The 16,676-nt window shown below is 52.8% G+C and overlaps 1 protein-coding gene across 14 annotated transcripts in view; it reads right to left on the bottom strand.

Moving 5' to 3' along the window:
- The window catches only part of CABIN1 (calcineurin binding protein 1), a 135,896-nt gene that overhangs the window by 113,214 nt on the left and 6,006 nt on the right, over positions 1-16,676 (bottom strand). For 13 of the 14 annotated variants that reach the window (XR_016227058.1, XR_016227057.1, XR_016227060.1 and 10 more), the window contains exons 2-7: positions 12,269-12,346; positions 11,651-11,743; positions 10,267-10,380; positions 7,423-7,557; positions 6,391-6,571; positions 1,651-1,780 (exon numbers count right to left, since the gene is read on the bottom strand). Coding sequence is in view for 10 of the 14 variants with exons in the window: in XM_089322960.1 (XP_089179086.1) it covers positions 1,651-1,780; positions 6,391-6,571; positions 7,423-7,557; positions 10,267-10,380; positions 11,651-11,743; positions 12,269-12,271 (656 nt within the window). In the remaining 4 variants the exon portion in view is untranslated. Of the gene's footprint in view, positions 1-1,650; positions 1,781-6,390; positions 6,572-7,422; positions 7,558-10,266; positions 10,381-11,650; positions 11,894-12,268; positions 12,347-16,676 lie in introns of all 14 variants that reach the window. The other variant, XM_089322962.1, reaches the window with a different exon arrangement.

Consider the following 16,676-nt stretch of genomic DNA (forward strand, 5'->3'; position numbering starts at 1 on the left):
AACCTGGCGGGGACTTGGGGCAGCTGTAATCAAAAAAGCCTGAGGGACCGGCATTGTGGGTTAAGCTGCAGCCTGTGACACCGGCATCCATGTCAGAGTGACGGTTCAAGACCTGGCTGCTTCACTTCCAATCTAGCTTCCCATTAATATGCCTGGGAAGGCAGCAGAAGATGGCCTACGTCCTCGGGCCCCATCTGTCCATATGGGAGTCCAGGATGGAGTTTGGGGCTCCTGGTTTCAGCCTGGCCCAGACTTGGCTGTTGTGGCCATTTGGGGAATGAACCGCAGATGGAGGATCTCTGTCTCACCCTCTCTGTCACTCTCTGCCTTGTTTAGAAATGAATGAATGAACATATTTTTAATTAAATTTTACGTAAGCAGCAGCTGCCTGAGGGAGAAGCAGGAGGTGAAGCGGGACGTGGAAGGCAGCTGAGTGCAGGCTTTGTCCTGGAAGGTGAGGCTTACAACACTGAACCTGGGCGGCACTGGGAACAATCCCTGGCAAGGGGAACTGACAGAGGCCAGTGGGCAGCAGGTTGCCACGCATCCAAAGGACAGCCAGCAAGCAGAGCTGGCAAGACAACTGGAAAGGAGGGTAGCGGGTGGCCTAAGTGCTATCGTGCTGTATTTATCTTGGTTTTCATGCACAGCTCCTGGCTCAAATCCCAGCCCAGGAAGGTCCCTTCTCACGGAGAACAGTCCTGCCCACATCCTTGAAGAAGGAATGCTGAGGACTCTGTACGGGCCTTGTGGGTTCCCCAGCAGGGTTATTAGCATTAGACCACACTTCTTTTGTCCAATCACCTTTTTACAAGGCCGCCCATGCTTCAATCATGCCTGTGCAATGAAGTCTCTTTGAACCCAAAAGCAGTTCAAAGAGCTTCAGAATGGCTGAACACAGGCAGGTCCCCAAAGGGCAGTGTGCCCAGGGGGACATGGAAGCTCCCTGCCTTTCGCCCTCCCTTGCCCTGAACATTTCTTCCTCTGGGTCCTCCATACTATCCTTAAACTGGGGATGGGGCAGTGGAACCCCCACTTACAGCCCAGTGGTCAAAAGCACAGGTAAAGTCACCTGGGGCAGGCGACTGTGTGATGGGATGCTTATCTCCAGACAGTGTCAGCAAGCTGGCTGGCTGAGGCTGCGGCAGGAAACGCAGCCCTGGAGCAAAGGGGCCCCGCCCACAGGAGGACGAGCCTGGGGAGGGGCTGGGTGCAACTTGACCTTCACCAGCCCCATGGGGACAGTGCTACAGCTGAAATATGAATCATTCCCCCAAACTCATGCAGGAGCTTAAATCCAAAGTCAGGAGTTAGTGATATTAAGGGGTGAAAATTTCACCTGAGCGGTGTGTAGGGGCAGGACCTTTGGGAATGATTACATTGTACCAGGTCATTAGGGTGCAGCCCCCACGAGTGAATCACAGCGGTTTCGTAAGGAGAAGGAAAGAGACTACACGGAGATGCACACGCATTCCCAGCATGACGAGGGCCTCCATCAGCACCTGTGCCATGCTATCTGAAGGGCCTTGGACCCTCAGCACCGTGAGTTACAATAAACCTCTCTTCTTCCCGAGCTAGCCTGCCTCAGGTGTTCCGTCTCCCAGTGACTACAGAGGGGCGCAGACCCACAGGGGAGGAGGCAGGACTGACCATCTGAGAAACATTCGCAGGGAGTCCCTGCGGAGACAAGGCTGCTCCTCGAAGATCTTCTCCTTGAGCACCAGCCCCTTGCTGTAGCGGCAGTCCTTCTCCAGGGCTTTGCAGATGAAGTACAGACAGGCTGCCGGGGAAACAAACAGTCACAGCTTCTGATACTGCGCTGGGAGCTGGCCTCCAGTCACAACAGGAAAACACCCCGCTCTGGAGGCGAGGAAACGCAGGGTGAATAGTGACGGCACGCCCCCTTAGCTGATCCAACCAGGAAGTACTTCTGCAAACAGGACTACCCACCATAGATGGGGCACACACCAACTCTGCCCGCAGAGAGGCCACGGATCCTCTAGCGGACCGCGGGCCTCCCACGCAGCCCAGCGGGATCACTTGGAGGAACTGCTACCGAACACCCACGCGGCTCTCAGGGGTTCACTACTGGCTGATGGGAAGACGGCCTTCAGAAACCCCAAAACCACTCTGTGCCACACAGGGGCCTGGCTAAGTAACATTTGGCCAACACACACGGTGGGTGGCAAACAGCCACTGCACAGATGGCAGAGGCCGTCTGCTCACTGACCAGAAAGAGGGCCATGAGGCAGCACGAAGAGGCAGGGGCAACACGCACGCATCATGCGACTCCATTTATCCACAGAAAAGTAGCTTCTTTTGTTTCTGCTTACCTGTATTTTCCAATTTTTTTTAACTGTTCTTAAAGTTACTGCCTACATTTTAAGATACGTCTGTCATTCACATCCATGTGCGAAGGAGCCAAGTACTGGTAAGGAAAGGCTGTACCAAGTCCAGCTCCTCCAGGAGTGGAGACAGTAACAGGTAACTAACCCACGTGGACTCACAAAGCAGAACTCCAGCGTGAATTATGAAAGCCATCAGCACTGGAGAACGTGGCGACACAAGGCCCCCGTGGCCTCCATGCTGCCAGCTCACACCTGGGAACACACAGGGACATGGCGTGCTGCAGGAGGGTCTAGGTCCACTCTGCCTGGGCACCGGGACCACTCCCGTGCCCTGCTCAGCTCCGCAGTTTGGGTGTGGGAGGGCTGCAAGCCACCCCTAACCAGAAGAAGAAAGAACCGAGGCCTAAGGGCCAAAGAGGGAAGAAGGCCAGAGCAGGCTGGAGATCTGAGCATGGTGATCCTGGGAGAGGAGAGGAACCTGGGGGCTCTTCGTGTGCCACGGCCAGACAGGGCAGAGCCTGGTCAGTGTTCAGAGGGGGCCACAGCCCCCAAGGCACGCCAAAGCTATGCACCCCAGGGGCAGGGAGGGGTCTGCACAGTTCCAGCAAGACCCTGTGGTTTGAGCTGCTTGATAAGACAGCCTACAGGGGTCTTCCTCAGACAAGCAAGGGACACTGTGGGGCCACAGTGGGGCCCAAGGAGTGGCCATCAGCGACTTTAAGAGGAGAAACTGGGAGGCCCTGAGCATCTGGACATGCTGATTCTCAGTGGGCAGCTGAGCTGCGGTGAGCTGAGCTCCCCAGCTGTGTGACAGAAACGGCCCGCAGGGAACAAGTGGGGGCAGTGGGCCTAACCACAACAGCACCCCTGCCTGTTCATCCCAAAGACGTAAGGCACGATGGAGAGGAGATGGAACAGGCTGCTTTTGATGTCTGGTGTAAATGAGTAGAAAGTCTACCAGGGCTCTCAGGGACTCCCACAGACACGTGGGTCGGTTCAGTCCCTGCCATGGTGAATTCATGTCTGTTTGGGCCACACGGTGTGCAGATTTTTTGGCCAAGCCCTCCTTTGAGTGTTTCTGAGACGGTGTCTGGGATGAGAGTCCCACTTCAGTGGACAGGCTGAGCATGGCAGGTGCCCTCCCCAGTGTGAGCGGGGCTCCTCCCGTCACTTGAAGGCCTGGAAAAAACCAAAGGCCGGCCTTGCCAGAGCCACAGAGGCTCCGTCTGGCCTGACTGCCTTCCAGATGAGACACCAGAAGCTAAACCTCTGGAAGAAGAGACTGCTCGCGGCCATGTTGGGTAGGAAGGCAGACGCTAGCCTCTGTGTGTGGGAAGGGCCAAGCAACAAAAACAGGAAGCTGGCGAGGCTCAGGGAGGGGAAAACCTAGAAGGCAGCCTTGAAGCAGCCCAGCATTTACACATCGGAGTCTTGCCCTTGTCCCTCTGCCTTCCCCTGCAGACACCTCAGAGAAACCTTCCTAGGTCCAAGATTACTGCCCACATGAAAACCCCTGGAGGGAGGAATTCACAAAGTCCACCCCCATAACATCCCAGAAGGCAATGGAGGGGAGAGAGAAAACGGCGGGCCCGAGTCCGTCAAACTCCAGTCTGAATGCAGGCTGGACTCCCAGCTCTTCGTGAGAGGCCCAGTGGTCCGTCAGGTGCATTCTCTTCACGGGACTTCGCTAGCACAATCTCTGTCCCACATCTTACAGGAAGACAAGAATCTCCGTGCCAGCTGTCCCTGGTAACAAAAGTGCTGGCCCACAGAAGTGCCATATTTTACAGGCAGGAGTGAAATACGAGGCAAGCTGTGGGATGGGTGCATATGTGTGTCGGAAGATGTATACAAGACTGTTCACAGCAGTGTGCTGCAAAGGCCAAATGGGGAAATAACTCAGATGTCCACGCACAGGACGGTTAAACTGCACAGGCCCACGAAACAGAATACACAGCAATAAAAAAGATCTCGGGAACACTGCACTCTATATGGGCATGCTCAAAGCCAGGGCAAGCAGAGGGAGCCAAGCTGAGAAGGAAGGAATGGAGGCAGGCTGTGAATATTATGTACTATCCTTTGAAAAATGGAAGAAGGATCCAAAGGTAATTCAAAGATCATCAGGGCTAGGACCAGGGCACAGGGCTAGTTTCCTAAGAGGTGGGGTCTTCTCTCCAGTTTCGACAGCTCTGTGGTTTAGATAGCAGCCTGCGTGTTCACCAAAGGCACAGGCATTGGGGGCTCAGCCCTCAGTGTCTTATGTCAGTGGATAATGACTTCATGGTCAGTAGACTAACGGAGACACCTGACACAATTAGGGGACCAGGAGTGAGAATTTGATGCAGTGGCTAAGATACTGCTTGGGACATCTTATACCCCACATCAGAGTGTCATGGATCTAGTCTCAGCTCTGCTCAGATGCTGGTTTCCCCTGGGAGGCGGCAGGTGATGGCTCAAGAACTTGGGTCCCTGCCATACACATGGGAGACTCAGACAGTTCTAAGCTCCTGGTTTTAGCCAGGCTCAGCCCTGCTGTTATGGGCATTTGACAAGTGAACGAGTGGATGGAACATCTGCCTGCTTTCCTCATCTTTCTCTCTTTCAAATAAAAATGAAAATAAATTTAAAAAGGAATTCTGGGGCCCAGTGGGAGGTCTCTGGGTCGCTGGAAGTGTGCTGTCAGAAGGCAGTTCCTGTGAGAGGGCTGATTATTCCAGCCAAGTCTGGCCCAGCTCTCCTCTCTGCTCCCCCACTCACCATGTGATCCTCCCCCTGCATGCATCCTGCCATCCACTGTCCTCATCAAACATCACACCAAGAGCAGACCAACGGGGCTGCCTGATCTCGGATGTGAATGTCACGTCCCCCACCCCCAAACGGTCAGCAGAAATAAACCTTCTTCCTCAGTAGTTCCTCTCAGGTATTTCTAAAGTAATGGAAAGCTGATTAATACACATAGGCCAGCATGTCCGCATCCAGCACCTCAGAGCTGGGGAGAGGCCAAACCACAGGGGTGCCACGTGCTGAGCCCAGGAGGCCTGGAAGGTGGAGCATGAGATCAAACCACTCCTGAGTGTCAAAACCAAATGCAATTTGCCTTGCTGAGTTCTGGACTTGTACGGGACCTGTCACTGCTTCCTTCTTTCCTAGTTCTCCCTCTCAGGACAGAAATGTCCACCGTATGTCTGCGTCACAACTGCATTCTGGAGCACGTAACTTATCTGGCTGTGCAGGCTCACAGCTGCAGAGGAACTTTGCTTCAGGCTGGATGGCACCTTGAATGTCAGCCACATGAGGTCTGGATGACAGTCAGATGAGACTCAGGACTCCAGACTTTGGAACTGATGTGGGGACAAGTCAAGAGACTTTTGGAGGTGTTAGGGTGGAATGAATATATTTTGCATGTAAGAGGAATAAATTTTGAGAGCCAGGGATGAACTCCTATGAACTAAATGTTTCTATCTCCCCAAAATTTGTATGTTGAAGCCCTAATCTCCAATGTGATGGTATCTAAAGGTGGAATCTTTGGGAGGTAATTAGGTTTATATGAGATCATTAGGGTAGATTAGTGGCTTCTAAGAGGAAGAGACCAGATCGCTCTCAGTCTGTCTCTCTCCATCTCCATCTGTCCTTTACCCTGTCTCTCCTCACACCACGTGAGAAAACAACTAGAAGATGGCCTCCTGCAAACCCCGGAGACAGCTGAGATCAGACAGGGAATCTGCCAGCACCATGATTTTAGACTCTCAAGCCTCAACATTGTGAGCAATAAACTTCTATTGTTTAAGCCATCTGTCGACGGAATTCTATTAAATCAGCCCAACGACAGGATGAAATGAGACAGCCAACGAGAAAGTCACTCAGAGAACATGCTACTTATTACCATAAAGCATCCACTAAGAAAAAAAAAAAAAAAGACAAGCCCAATAAAACAGGCACGTAAACATTCTCCCTGAGTCTGGCAGAAAGTCCCTTAGAATCAACCTTGGCTTCCCGCTTACCCAGGCCACAGAACGGGAGCAAGCACTGAAGTCTGACTCACTTGTGTAATCGCTGAGGGTGTACAAGACAGTGATGAGGTTGTCCAAGCAGGGCCAGTGATCTGGATTGCACCGCAGTCCTTCCTCAAAAGCATGGCGTGCCAGGGGCAGCCGGATGAGCCTCAGGGCCACGTGTCCGATTTTATACCAGAGGCTGACGTCCGTGGAGTCCAGCATCACTGCCTGGAAGCAGCACAAGCTGAGGCACACACATTCACAACTCTTGCTGAACAGGCACCCGGGGACAAGAGGGCTACAGCACAGTCCCAGCCACCCACACCCCAGGTCAAGACAAAAGAGGCACGACTGCCTTAGGGCTGACTAGCAAGGTCTCACCTTTCCAGGAGCACACATTTCCAAGGCCCAGAGAAATGGTACATAAAAAGTTATACGGATCATTTGCTTGCTATATACTGTAGATTTGATTAGTATCCCTTATATACATAGCAGATAAAAGAACCAAAAGGCGTAGAATGAAAGGAAAATATCTGGGATTCTAGATTTATGACGTGCTCTGGAGGCAGACCCTAATGCACAGCACAGCTCCAACACGGACTAGCGGCAGGATCCTGAGCCTGTGCTTCCTCACAAGACGGCGTGAGTCGGGGCACACAGGGAAAGCGTGGCGCGTGGCGCCTGGCACCCGGGCGAGGGTGTGAGTCGGGGCACGCAAGGAAAGCCTGGTGCCTGGCGCACGGGCAGTGCCCACAGTGACAGTGACACAGAAACACTGGCAATGCTATTGGGTGCTTGGTGACAAGCTCTATGCAGACCAACTCATTTATGTTCCACAGTTACCCCTTTATTACTCCCAGCATACCTGGTTCAACAGCCCACGGTCACATGCGCACTGAGTGGCCGAAGAATTCTCTGTTTCCAAGCGTGCTCCCCCCGACTCCTGCTCACCAGGCCCATCTGTACCCACTGTTACCACCACTGCTTGGTGACACCACTACAAACCCTTCTTTGTGGCTGAAAAACCCAACCTCATCACTCCACCAACAGCCTCTGAAATACTGAGGACAAGACCGCACCTCCAGGTAGAACTCCATGGCTGTCTCCAGGTCCTCTCTCTGGGCTGCCAGCTGGGCCAGGTTCTTGTAGGTGGAATACTTCAGTATCAGCCCAGGGTGCTTCAAGCCCTCCTTCTCATCACCTGATGAAACTGCCTGGGAACAAAACAAGCAGCAACAGCGACACTGAGGCCGTGAACATTCGGCAGGCAGTCAGGAGGGTAGCTGTCCAGGCTGGCCTCTGCCAACAGGCCCTTGCGCCAGTACAGCGCCCCCCTCCACTGGAAGCCAAGGTGCGGCACCAGGTGTTCCTGGAAGACCCTTCAGCTCCAATCACACAAGAAGAAGCCAGACTCGGAGGCAGTTTGCAGACAGTCTGAGCACCAACAGAGGGACCCCTCCCCACCACCACTGCCATGCCTGATGGTGCCATTCACAGCATCAGGGAGCTGGCCAGCAGCTCCGCACACAGGTCTGAAGGTGGGACCACGTGTGAGGCTGCCTGGGGGCGGCAGGCAGGGCTGGAAGCTTCACCCCAGGTACTCAGGTACTGCTGGATTAGGAGCCAGAGGTGAGCTCTCAGCTCGTAAGTCATCACGTGACAGTGATGAATTACTGTAGCGGGAAAGTTCCTGTCTGTGAGACCTCTAGAAAAGAAGCACAATACTTCCTATCAGACGCGAACGTAAGCCCAGAGCTTAAGGACTGTAAGCATGCTTCATTTAAAGTTATTTCACTACAGCTGTTAGGACGACTCAGAAAACCTACCTTCTGAGAAAATACTGATTAGAAAACTAGTGGGGGCCGGCGATGTGGCGCAGAGGGTTAAAGCCTGAGGCGCTGGCATCCCATATGGACACCGGTTCAAGTCCCAGCTGCTCCTTTTCCCATCCAGCTCTCTGCTATGGCCTGGGAAAGCAGTGGAAGATGGCCCAAGTCCTTGGGCCCCTGCACCCTCATGGCAGACCCAGAAGAAGCTCCTGGCTCCTGGCTTCAGATCAGCCCAGTGCCGGCCACTGTGGCCATTTGGGGAGTGAACCAGCGGATAAAAAACCTCTCTCTCTGCCTCTGCCGCTCTGTAACTCTGCTTTTCAAATAAAAATAAATAAATTTTAAGGAAAAAAAAAAAACTACTGCTCTAACCACAGGACAAAGAGTAAAACATCTTCTAACAGAAAAACTCACTGGCATGAGGGCACCCTTACCAGGGGTAAGTTCACTCCCAGACTTGCCCTGGGACAGTGGTTTCAACACACTGTTCTTCCAGGTGGAAGCCAAGGACACGCCACGCCTCGGGAGGTACCCCAACGAACCCCAGAAGCTGCCCGGGAGCTCTGGAGGCCCTTCCTCAAGCAGACTGAGAGGTTCACATCAAGCCCCATCTGCTCTTTTCTCTCGTTGTCTGACTTAGTCCATAAAAAGGTCCCCAAGAGCCAGCGAGCCAGGGCAGGACCTCAAGCCTCTGCCCCTCCAGGTGGGAACTCCTCCAAAGCCAGTGTGAGCCGGCTGGGAAAGGCTGGGTGGGTCAACCTGGCAGCAACACCCGTGGCCAACCGCTGCTGGCCACAGACACTCTGCACCACTGGCCGGTCGCCGACAGGCTGCCCCAGCCTCTCTGGACACCAGCAGCCAGGCTGCCCGCTCAGGAGTCAGCTGCAGCCCATGAGCTGTTGGTGTCAGCTGCCTGTGAAGCACCAACACCACATGAAATGCAGTTTTTCTTTACTTTTCAACTGCTTACAATGAGCACGTTTTACTTTTATAAGCAAGGGGCAAGATACTAAAATAATCTTTCAGGACTAAAAGTGGGAGCCGGTGCTGTGATGTAGTGGGTTAAGAGGCTGCCAGCGGCGCTGGCATCCCAAATGGCTGCTGGTTTGAGTCCCGGTGGCTCAACTTCCGATCCAGCTCCCTGCTGATGTGCCTGGGAAAGCAGCGAAGGGTGGCCCAAGAGCTTGAGCCCTCCTCCCATGTGAGAGACCCAGATGAAGCTGCTGGCTCCTGGCTTCAGCCTGGCCCAGCCCTGGACATTGCAGCCATTTGAGGGAGTGAACCAGCAAACAAAAGATCGCATTCTGTCTCTTTCTCTCTCTAACTCTATCTTTCAAATAAATAAATCTTAAAAAAAAAAAAAAAAAAAGACTAAGTGAAATACAGAGAGAAGCACTCATCTATGACTCTGAGGCAGACACATGGTCCATACCACCTGTTGAGTGCAGAGCCCAGGGTTATCAGCTGTGTACCTAGATAGCCCACTTGGCACCGTGCTTACCTGTTCACATCTCTGAGGCCATTCCCCGTGGGCTGAGAGGGAAGACCCACTCCTAAAACACGCTCAGCACCAGACCCCCCTCACTGAACAAATTCTTTCCTTCCCTCTGGGCTCTCACTCACTTCCAACCAATGCGGAAGGAGTAGATCACAATGCCCATGAGCCTAATTCCAAGGCACTGTAGCCAGCAATGAAAATCTCGACAAGCATCTAATTAGGAATGTGAGGCTGCACACTGAGTGAGAGAAGGGACAACGCTTCCTAGAGACAGTTAGAACTCAGCACTCCCACTCCTCAGAGGCAGAGCCACACAGAGGCAGGACTTGATACAATGCCTGTCTAGGGCCGAGAGGAGACTCCACTCAACCGAAGAAAACGCCTCTGGAGCTGTCTGCTCCTTACTGCCTGTCATTGTCCGGTACTTGAAAACAAAAGCCTTTCCTCCTAATGAGATGTACACCCTTCTAATTCAATTTCAGGGTAAGACCAATTTCCAAACCACCAGGCGACATCTCTATGACCCAGCCAACTCAAGGTGGTGCATGCTGGGAGCCACGTGGGTTGGCACACAGCCTGGCCTGCTGGTGCCTCACCTCCCGCAGCAGGCGCGCCTCCAGGAGCTCATGGTAGGCTTTGGCAGATTCCTCAAAGCGGTCGTGTTTTTGCAGATCCAGGGCCTTATGGTATAAGGCAAAAGCCTCTGCTTCCTGCAAACCAAGAGAAGAGACATTTTCACACAGCACAAGAGTTTCTCTTTATTAAGCCAAAAATGTATGTGAGCGAGGCTGAGACATGACCATGGTAACCGTCATGTACCCTCTATGGCAGAGCAAACTCTACTATTCCAACTTCCCAGGGGCTCATCACTGGGAAGAGAATCCCTCATGAGACCCCCAAGGAGCCATGAGCGATACAGGTGCCACCACGTCTAAGTGACAACAAAGAAAACACAAAGAGCTAGGTCATGGCACTAGCCATGCCCGGGGTGAAGCTGAGAGAGAGGTCACACTGGCCAGAGTGACCCAGGGAACCAGGAGTGTGTGTGCATTACAGGAAGTATGTGTTTGGTCCTCACCTCTGGTTCCTGACTCAGAACTTCTGAAAGCCTTGGACTTTCCTAGGGTGGAGCATGGCTGCAGAGGGGCAGATGGGAGAGGAGGAAGGCTGAAAGGGAAGAGATGCCAGGCCTCATGGTAGAGAGGAATGACCAAAAATCCCGAGAGCCACAGTTGGACCTGGCTCCCCAGCTGATCTGGTGCGAGATCCTAGGCAAGCGAACTCCCATCAAGGGGCTCAAACTAGAACCATCTGTCCTGAGTATCCTACTGTCCCCTGGGAACTCCAGAGGCTTGCCCAGGAAGCTGGCCCCAGCTGCAGAAGTGGCCCTGGGGCTGGACCGGCCCTCACATCCACTCCCAAACACACAGAATTTCTCTTCAGTACAATCGTCTCCTAGGTGAACCGTTGAGGAGACGGAAAGCTAACTCTCAAGATGGAATTTCCTCCTGAAAGCCTGCGAGGGAAGGCCGGCGCCGTGGCTCACTAGGCTAATCCTCCGCCTTGCAGCGCCGGCACACCGGGTTCCAGTCCCGGTCGGGGCGCCGGATTCTGTCCCGGTTGCCCCTCTTCCAGGCCAGCTCTCTGCTGTGGCCAGGGAGTGCAGTGGAGGATGGCCCAGGTGCTTGGGCCCTGCACCCCATGGGAGACCAGGAGAAGCACCTAGCTCCTGGCTCCTGTCATCGGATCAGCGGGGTGCGCTGGCCGCGGCGGCCATTGGAGGGTGAACCAACAGCAAAGGAAGACCTTTCTCTCTGTCTCCCTCTCTCACTGTCCACTCTGCCTGTCAAAATAATAAATTTAAAAAAAAAGAAAGAAAGCAAGCCTGCGAGGGAGACGTCTGGATGCATTTACAATGAGATTCTATCTACAGAAATGAGAAGCGAGGTCGACCTGCAGGGACGGCCTGGGATTACATACCTGCGCCTCCTTTGTCTGGGTTTTGTGACTTTTAAAGCTTCCTTCATGATCATCTTCGACCGTGGAGCTGGCGTTTAAGGCTGCTATTCGAATCTAGAAACCAGAGAGTGCAGGAAGACTTGTGTACAGGGGAGATCTCACTCAGCTTCGCAGCCACAGATGGCTGCACTGTGCCCCCGCAGATAGCCTAGTCCACCCTGCAGAGCTACACCCTTCTCAGCACGGGAGGAATGAACCAGTCATCTAGGGAAAAAAAACAAGGACTAGAACACACCTGGGTGGGGAGGGGCATGCCCACACACCCACGTGTGGAAGCATGCACTGGGGGCTGTCCACCGAAAAAGGAACAGAGGCTCCACACAGTGGAAGACCCAGGTAGTGGAATAACAGATTCTAGCAGAACACGCAAACTCCGTGCCTTTCCGGCAACGGTGACGTGGCCTGCAAGCTGCTTCCCAGCCGCTCACTCTCCCACGCACCCACCGCTCTCCTGTCCTGGCAGGATGGCTACTATGAAGTGACAGACTTCAGAGTCCACCAGGAAAACGCCCTCACCTCCAGGAGTAGAGTAACACAACAACAGTGGCACCAGCACAAAAGGCAGGCGTCAGTCCTCACCATGTTCAGGGAGATCGCGCACTACGGCAGAGCATCACTTCCCGTCCCTGGCAGAGGCTGTGCTGGTCCACAGATCTCCTAGGGAAAAAGCAGGACAGACTGAGGGCTCAGGCAGAGCCAGGGTCCGTGGGGACCTGGGCTCCGTGCACACAGGCCAGTGAACAGCTGCCTTAGGACAGCTGTGCAGTCCCTCGCTGGGCACCACATGAGGTGCCAGATCCACAGAGAAGTGAAATCAACTCCCATCACCAAGAGGCAATGCACCTATAAACAGTAACTGTTATCAAAAGATGAATGATATAAAGAGGCACAGGCAGCCTCCAAGGGCAGGGGAAAAAGCACTCAAAGGAACTGAGCAGGAGAGCGTTAAGCCCTTGCATTAAATTCTGAAGGAATGGAACACACTGCAACAGAAGGCAGTGAAGCCAAGAGGTGGCTGGGAGAGTGTGGTGTGATGGGAAACTGGGAGCCAAGGACTCCAGCAGAGGGCTGCCCAGATGCACCAGTGGCTGAGGGCCACGGGCAACAGGGACACACTGAGGGTTTGGGGGAAATCAAAATGTTTTGTGTATGTTTTAGAAATAAAATGGGAAAACAATTTAGCCCAGTTGGAAGGGTTGGGAGGGATGTGGAGAAATCAGAATCCCAGAGATTACTGCTGGGGGTGTGACGGTGTGGCCCCTGTGGGACATGATCTGAGGATTCCTCACAATGTCAGAGCGGGCCTACGACCTGGCACAGGTCCAGCACCCACGCCTGCTCACGAGCGCTCCTCACAGCGTGTGTGTGACGGAGAAGGGGGGACAGTCCAAATGCTGTCTGTCCACCCAAGGAAATGCTGCTCAGCCATGAAAAGGAACAAAGTTCTTCCACGTGCTGCAGCACCGTGCTCAGTGCCACAGTCTGATTCCAGTGACAGAAATGTCCAGAGCAGGCGAGTCTGCAGACACAGAGAGCAGTAAGTGGGCTGGGGCGGCGACTACTGGGTGGTGAAATGCCAAGCTGACAGTGACGGCAGTCACACAGCTCTGCACTGAAAACCAATGAGCTGTGTGCACTAAACAGAGAACTGTGCGGTATGTGAACTACATCTCAATAGCTGCTTTTAAAAACATCCCAGGGGCCGGCGCCGCGGCTCACTAGGCTAATCCTCCGCCTAGCGGCGCCGGCACACCGGGTTCTAGTCCCGGTCGGGGCGCCGGATTCTGTCCTGGTTGCCCCTCTTCCAGGCCAGCTCTCTACTGTGGCCAGGGAGTGCAGTGGAGGATGGCCCAGGTGCTTGGGCCTGCACCCCATGGGAGACCAGGAAAAGCACCTGGCTCCTGGCTCCTGCCATCGGATCAGCGCGGTGCGCCGGCCGCAGCGCGCCGGCCGCAGCGCGCCGGCCGCGGCGGCCATTGGAGGGTGAACCAACGGCAAAGGAAGACCTTTCTCTCTGTCTCTCTCTCTCTCACTGTCCACTCTGCCTGTAAAAAAAAAAATTAAAAAAAAAAAAAATCCCAGGACCCCAGATAGAGCAGTGTCAGCAGGGATGGGGGAGCGTACACCAGGAGGGCAACTCACAGGACCTGGCACTTGGCAGGCTGACCTGATGGACTTCGAAGAGGAAAGCGCACTACTGAATGTCAGGGAGGGCAGGAAATAGTCATTAAAAGCTGCATCTGAGGGGCCAGCACTGTGGCTTAGCAGGTAAAGCCGCCACCTGCAGTGCCAGCATCCCATAGGGGCACCGGTTTGAGTCCTGGCTGCTCCAATTCCGATCCAGCTCTCTGCTATGGCCTGGGAAAGCAGCAGGAGATGGCCCAAGTCCTTGGGCCCCTGCATCCACATGGGAAACCCAGAAGAAGCTCCTGGCTCCTGGCTTCAGATCAGCCCAATTCTGGCTGTTGTGGCAACTTGGAGAGTGAACTAGTGGATGAAAGACCCTCCCCCGTCTCCTCCTCTCTAACTAATTTTCAAATAAAATAAATAAATCTTTTTAAAAATAAGTAAATTTAATATAAAATAAATAATAATTTTAGAAATAGTGGGGGCAAGGGGGGCCAGACAGTTGTCTGGCCTAGTTATGAAGCCACCTGTTACCATGCTCACATCCCGCTATGGAGTACTTGGTTTCAATTCCTGGCTCTGGCTCCTGACTCCAGCTTCCTGCTAAGGCAGACCCTGGAGGGCAGCAATGATGACTCAAATAATTGGGTTCCTGCCATTATGTGAGAAACCTGGATTGAACGCTCAGCTCCTGGCTTTGCCTGGTCCAGTCCTAGCTGTTACAGGAAGTGTGAGAGTTAAGCAGCAGATAGGTGCTCTCTCGCTTGCTTGCGCTCAAATAAGTATTTTTTTTTTAAAAAAAGGGGACCAGGGCCAGCACTGCAGTACAGTGGTTTAAAGCCCCAGCCTGCAGTGTCAGCAACCCATATGAGCAACAGTTCAAGTCCTGGATGCTCCACTTCTGACCCAGCTCTCTGCTAAGGCCTGAGAAAGCAGCAGAAGGTGGCTCAAGTCCTTGGCTCCCTCCACCCATGTGGGAGACCCGGAAAAAGCTCCAGGCTTCTGGCTTCAGATCAGCCCAGCTCCAGCTGTTGCAGCCATTAGGGGAGTGAACCAGCAGATGGAAGACCTCTCTGTCTCTACCTCTCTCAGTAACTCTGCCTTTTAAATAATAAAGTAAATCTTTAAAAATAAATAAATAAATAAAAATAAAAAGGGGACCAGAGCTGTTGTGGCGCAGTGAGTCAAGCCACCACTTGACTGGCATCACATATGAGGGCCAGTTCTGTTCCTGGCTGCCCCGTTTCTGTTCCAGCCCCCTGCTAACACATCTGGGAAAGTAATGGAAGATGGCCCAGGTACTTGGGCTCCCGAATGGAGTTCCAGGCTCGGCTCCTGGCTTCAGCTTGGCCCAGCCCCAGTTGTTGCAGCCATTTAGGGAGTAAACCAGCAGACAAAAGATCTGTCTCTCCCTCCCTCTCCATGAGCCTGCCCCTCAAATGAATAAATCAATCTTGGGTTTGGCATTGTGACATAACAAGTTAAGCCACCACCTACGATACCCACATCCCATATGAAAGCTGGTTTTTGTGCTGGATGCATTACTTCTGATCCAGCTCCCTGCTAACACACCTGGGAAAGCAGTAGAAGATGGCCCAAGTGCCTGGGCCCTTACCTCCCACGTGGGAGACCTCAGTGAAGCTCCTGGCTTCAGCCTCGCTCGGCTCTGACTCTTGTGGACATTCAGGGAGTGAACCAGCAGGTGCAAAGATCTCTTTCTGACTCTGCCTTTCAAGTAAATAAATAAATCTGTGGCTTTCAAAAAAATAAATAAATCTGTAGCAACCCAGATATGAGACAAAGTAGAATTCAGGCCCAGAAACTAAATGTGACAAACGCACAATTCACAGTGATGACCTAACACTCAAGAATGCGCACATTTGGCCAGAGCAGTGAAGATGCTGCTTGGAATGCCCCCACCTCATGTCAGAGTACTTGGGTTTAAGTCTCAGCTCTGCTTCCAACTTCAGCTTCCTGCTAATTCACACCCAGGGAGGCAGTTATGATGGCTCATGTAGCTGAGTCCCTGTCACCTACTGGGAGATCCAGACTGACTTCCCAGTTCCTGGCTTCATCCAGCTCAGCCCCAGCTGTTACAGGTATTTGGGAAGTGAACCAAGGATGAAAGATCTCTTTCTCTCCATTTGTCTGCCTTTCAATTAATTAGAATAAATTTAAATTTTTTAAAAGATAATTCACAAGTAACTCAGTACCCAACTTTAGAAGCAAAGCCAGGGCTAGCCCTGTGGCATAGTAGAGTAAAGCTACCTCCTGTGATGCCAGCATCCCATAGAGCCACCTGTTCTAGACCTGGCTGCTTCACTTCTGATCCAGCTCCCTGCTAATATGCCTGGGAAAGCCGCCGAAGATGGTTCAAGTGCTTGGGCTCCTGCACCCACGTGGGAAACCAGAAGAAGCTCGTGGCTCCTGCCTTTGGCCTCATCCAGCCCTGGCTGTTGCAGCCATCTGAGGAGTGAACTAGCAGATGGAAAATATCTCTCTGACTCTGCATCTCTCTCTCTCTCTCTCTCTCTCTCTCTCTCTCTCTCTCTAACTCTGCCTTTCAAATAGATAAATAAATCTTAAAAAAAAAAAAAAAAAGCAGCAGCAAGGCCCATAGCAGATGCCAAAGACCTACAGAAACACACTAATAAAAGAATTTCAAACCACTGTTAATATAAGACAGCTCAAGTGGAGGAACACTAAGTGAGGAAGTAGATCTAACTGACACATAGGTGAGCTCTTACGGATGTACATCAAACTCTTCATCTTGATAACAGAGATTACACATTCTTCTTTTCTACCGCTCATGGGACATTTATAAAGAAAGAAATCCTGTATTAGCTTACAAAGGAAATAC

This window comes from Oryctolagus cuniculus, chromosome 21 (genome assembly GCF_051225735.1).
Source record: "Oryctolagus cuniculus isolate XC-2025 breed Fujian yellow rabbit chromosome 21, ASM5122573v1, whole genome shotgun sequence".
Classification (NCBI taxonomy): Eukaryota; Metazoa; Chordata; class Mammalia; order Lagomorpha; family Leporidae; genus Oryctolagus; species Oryctolagus cuniculus.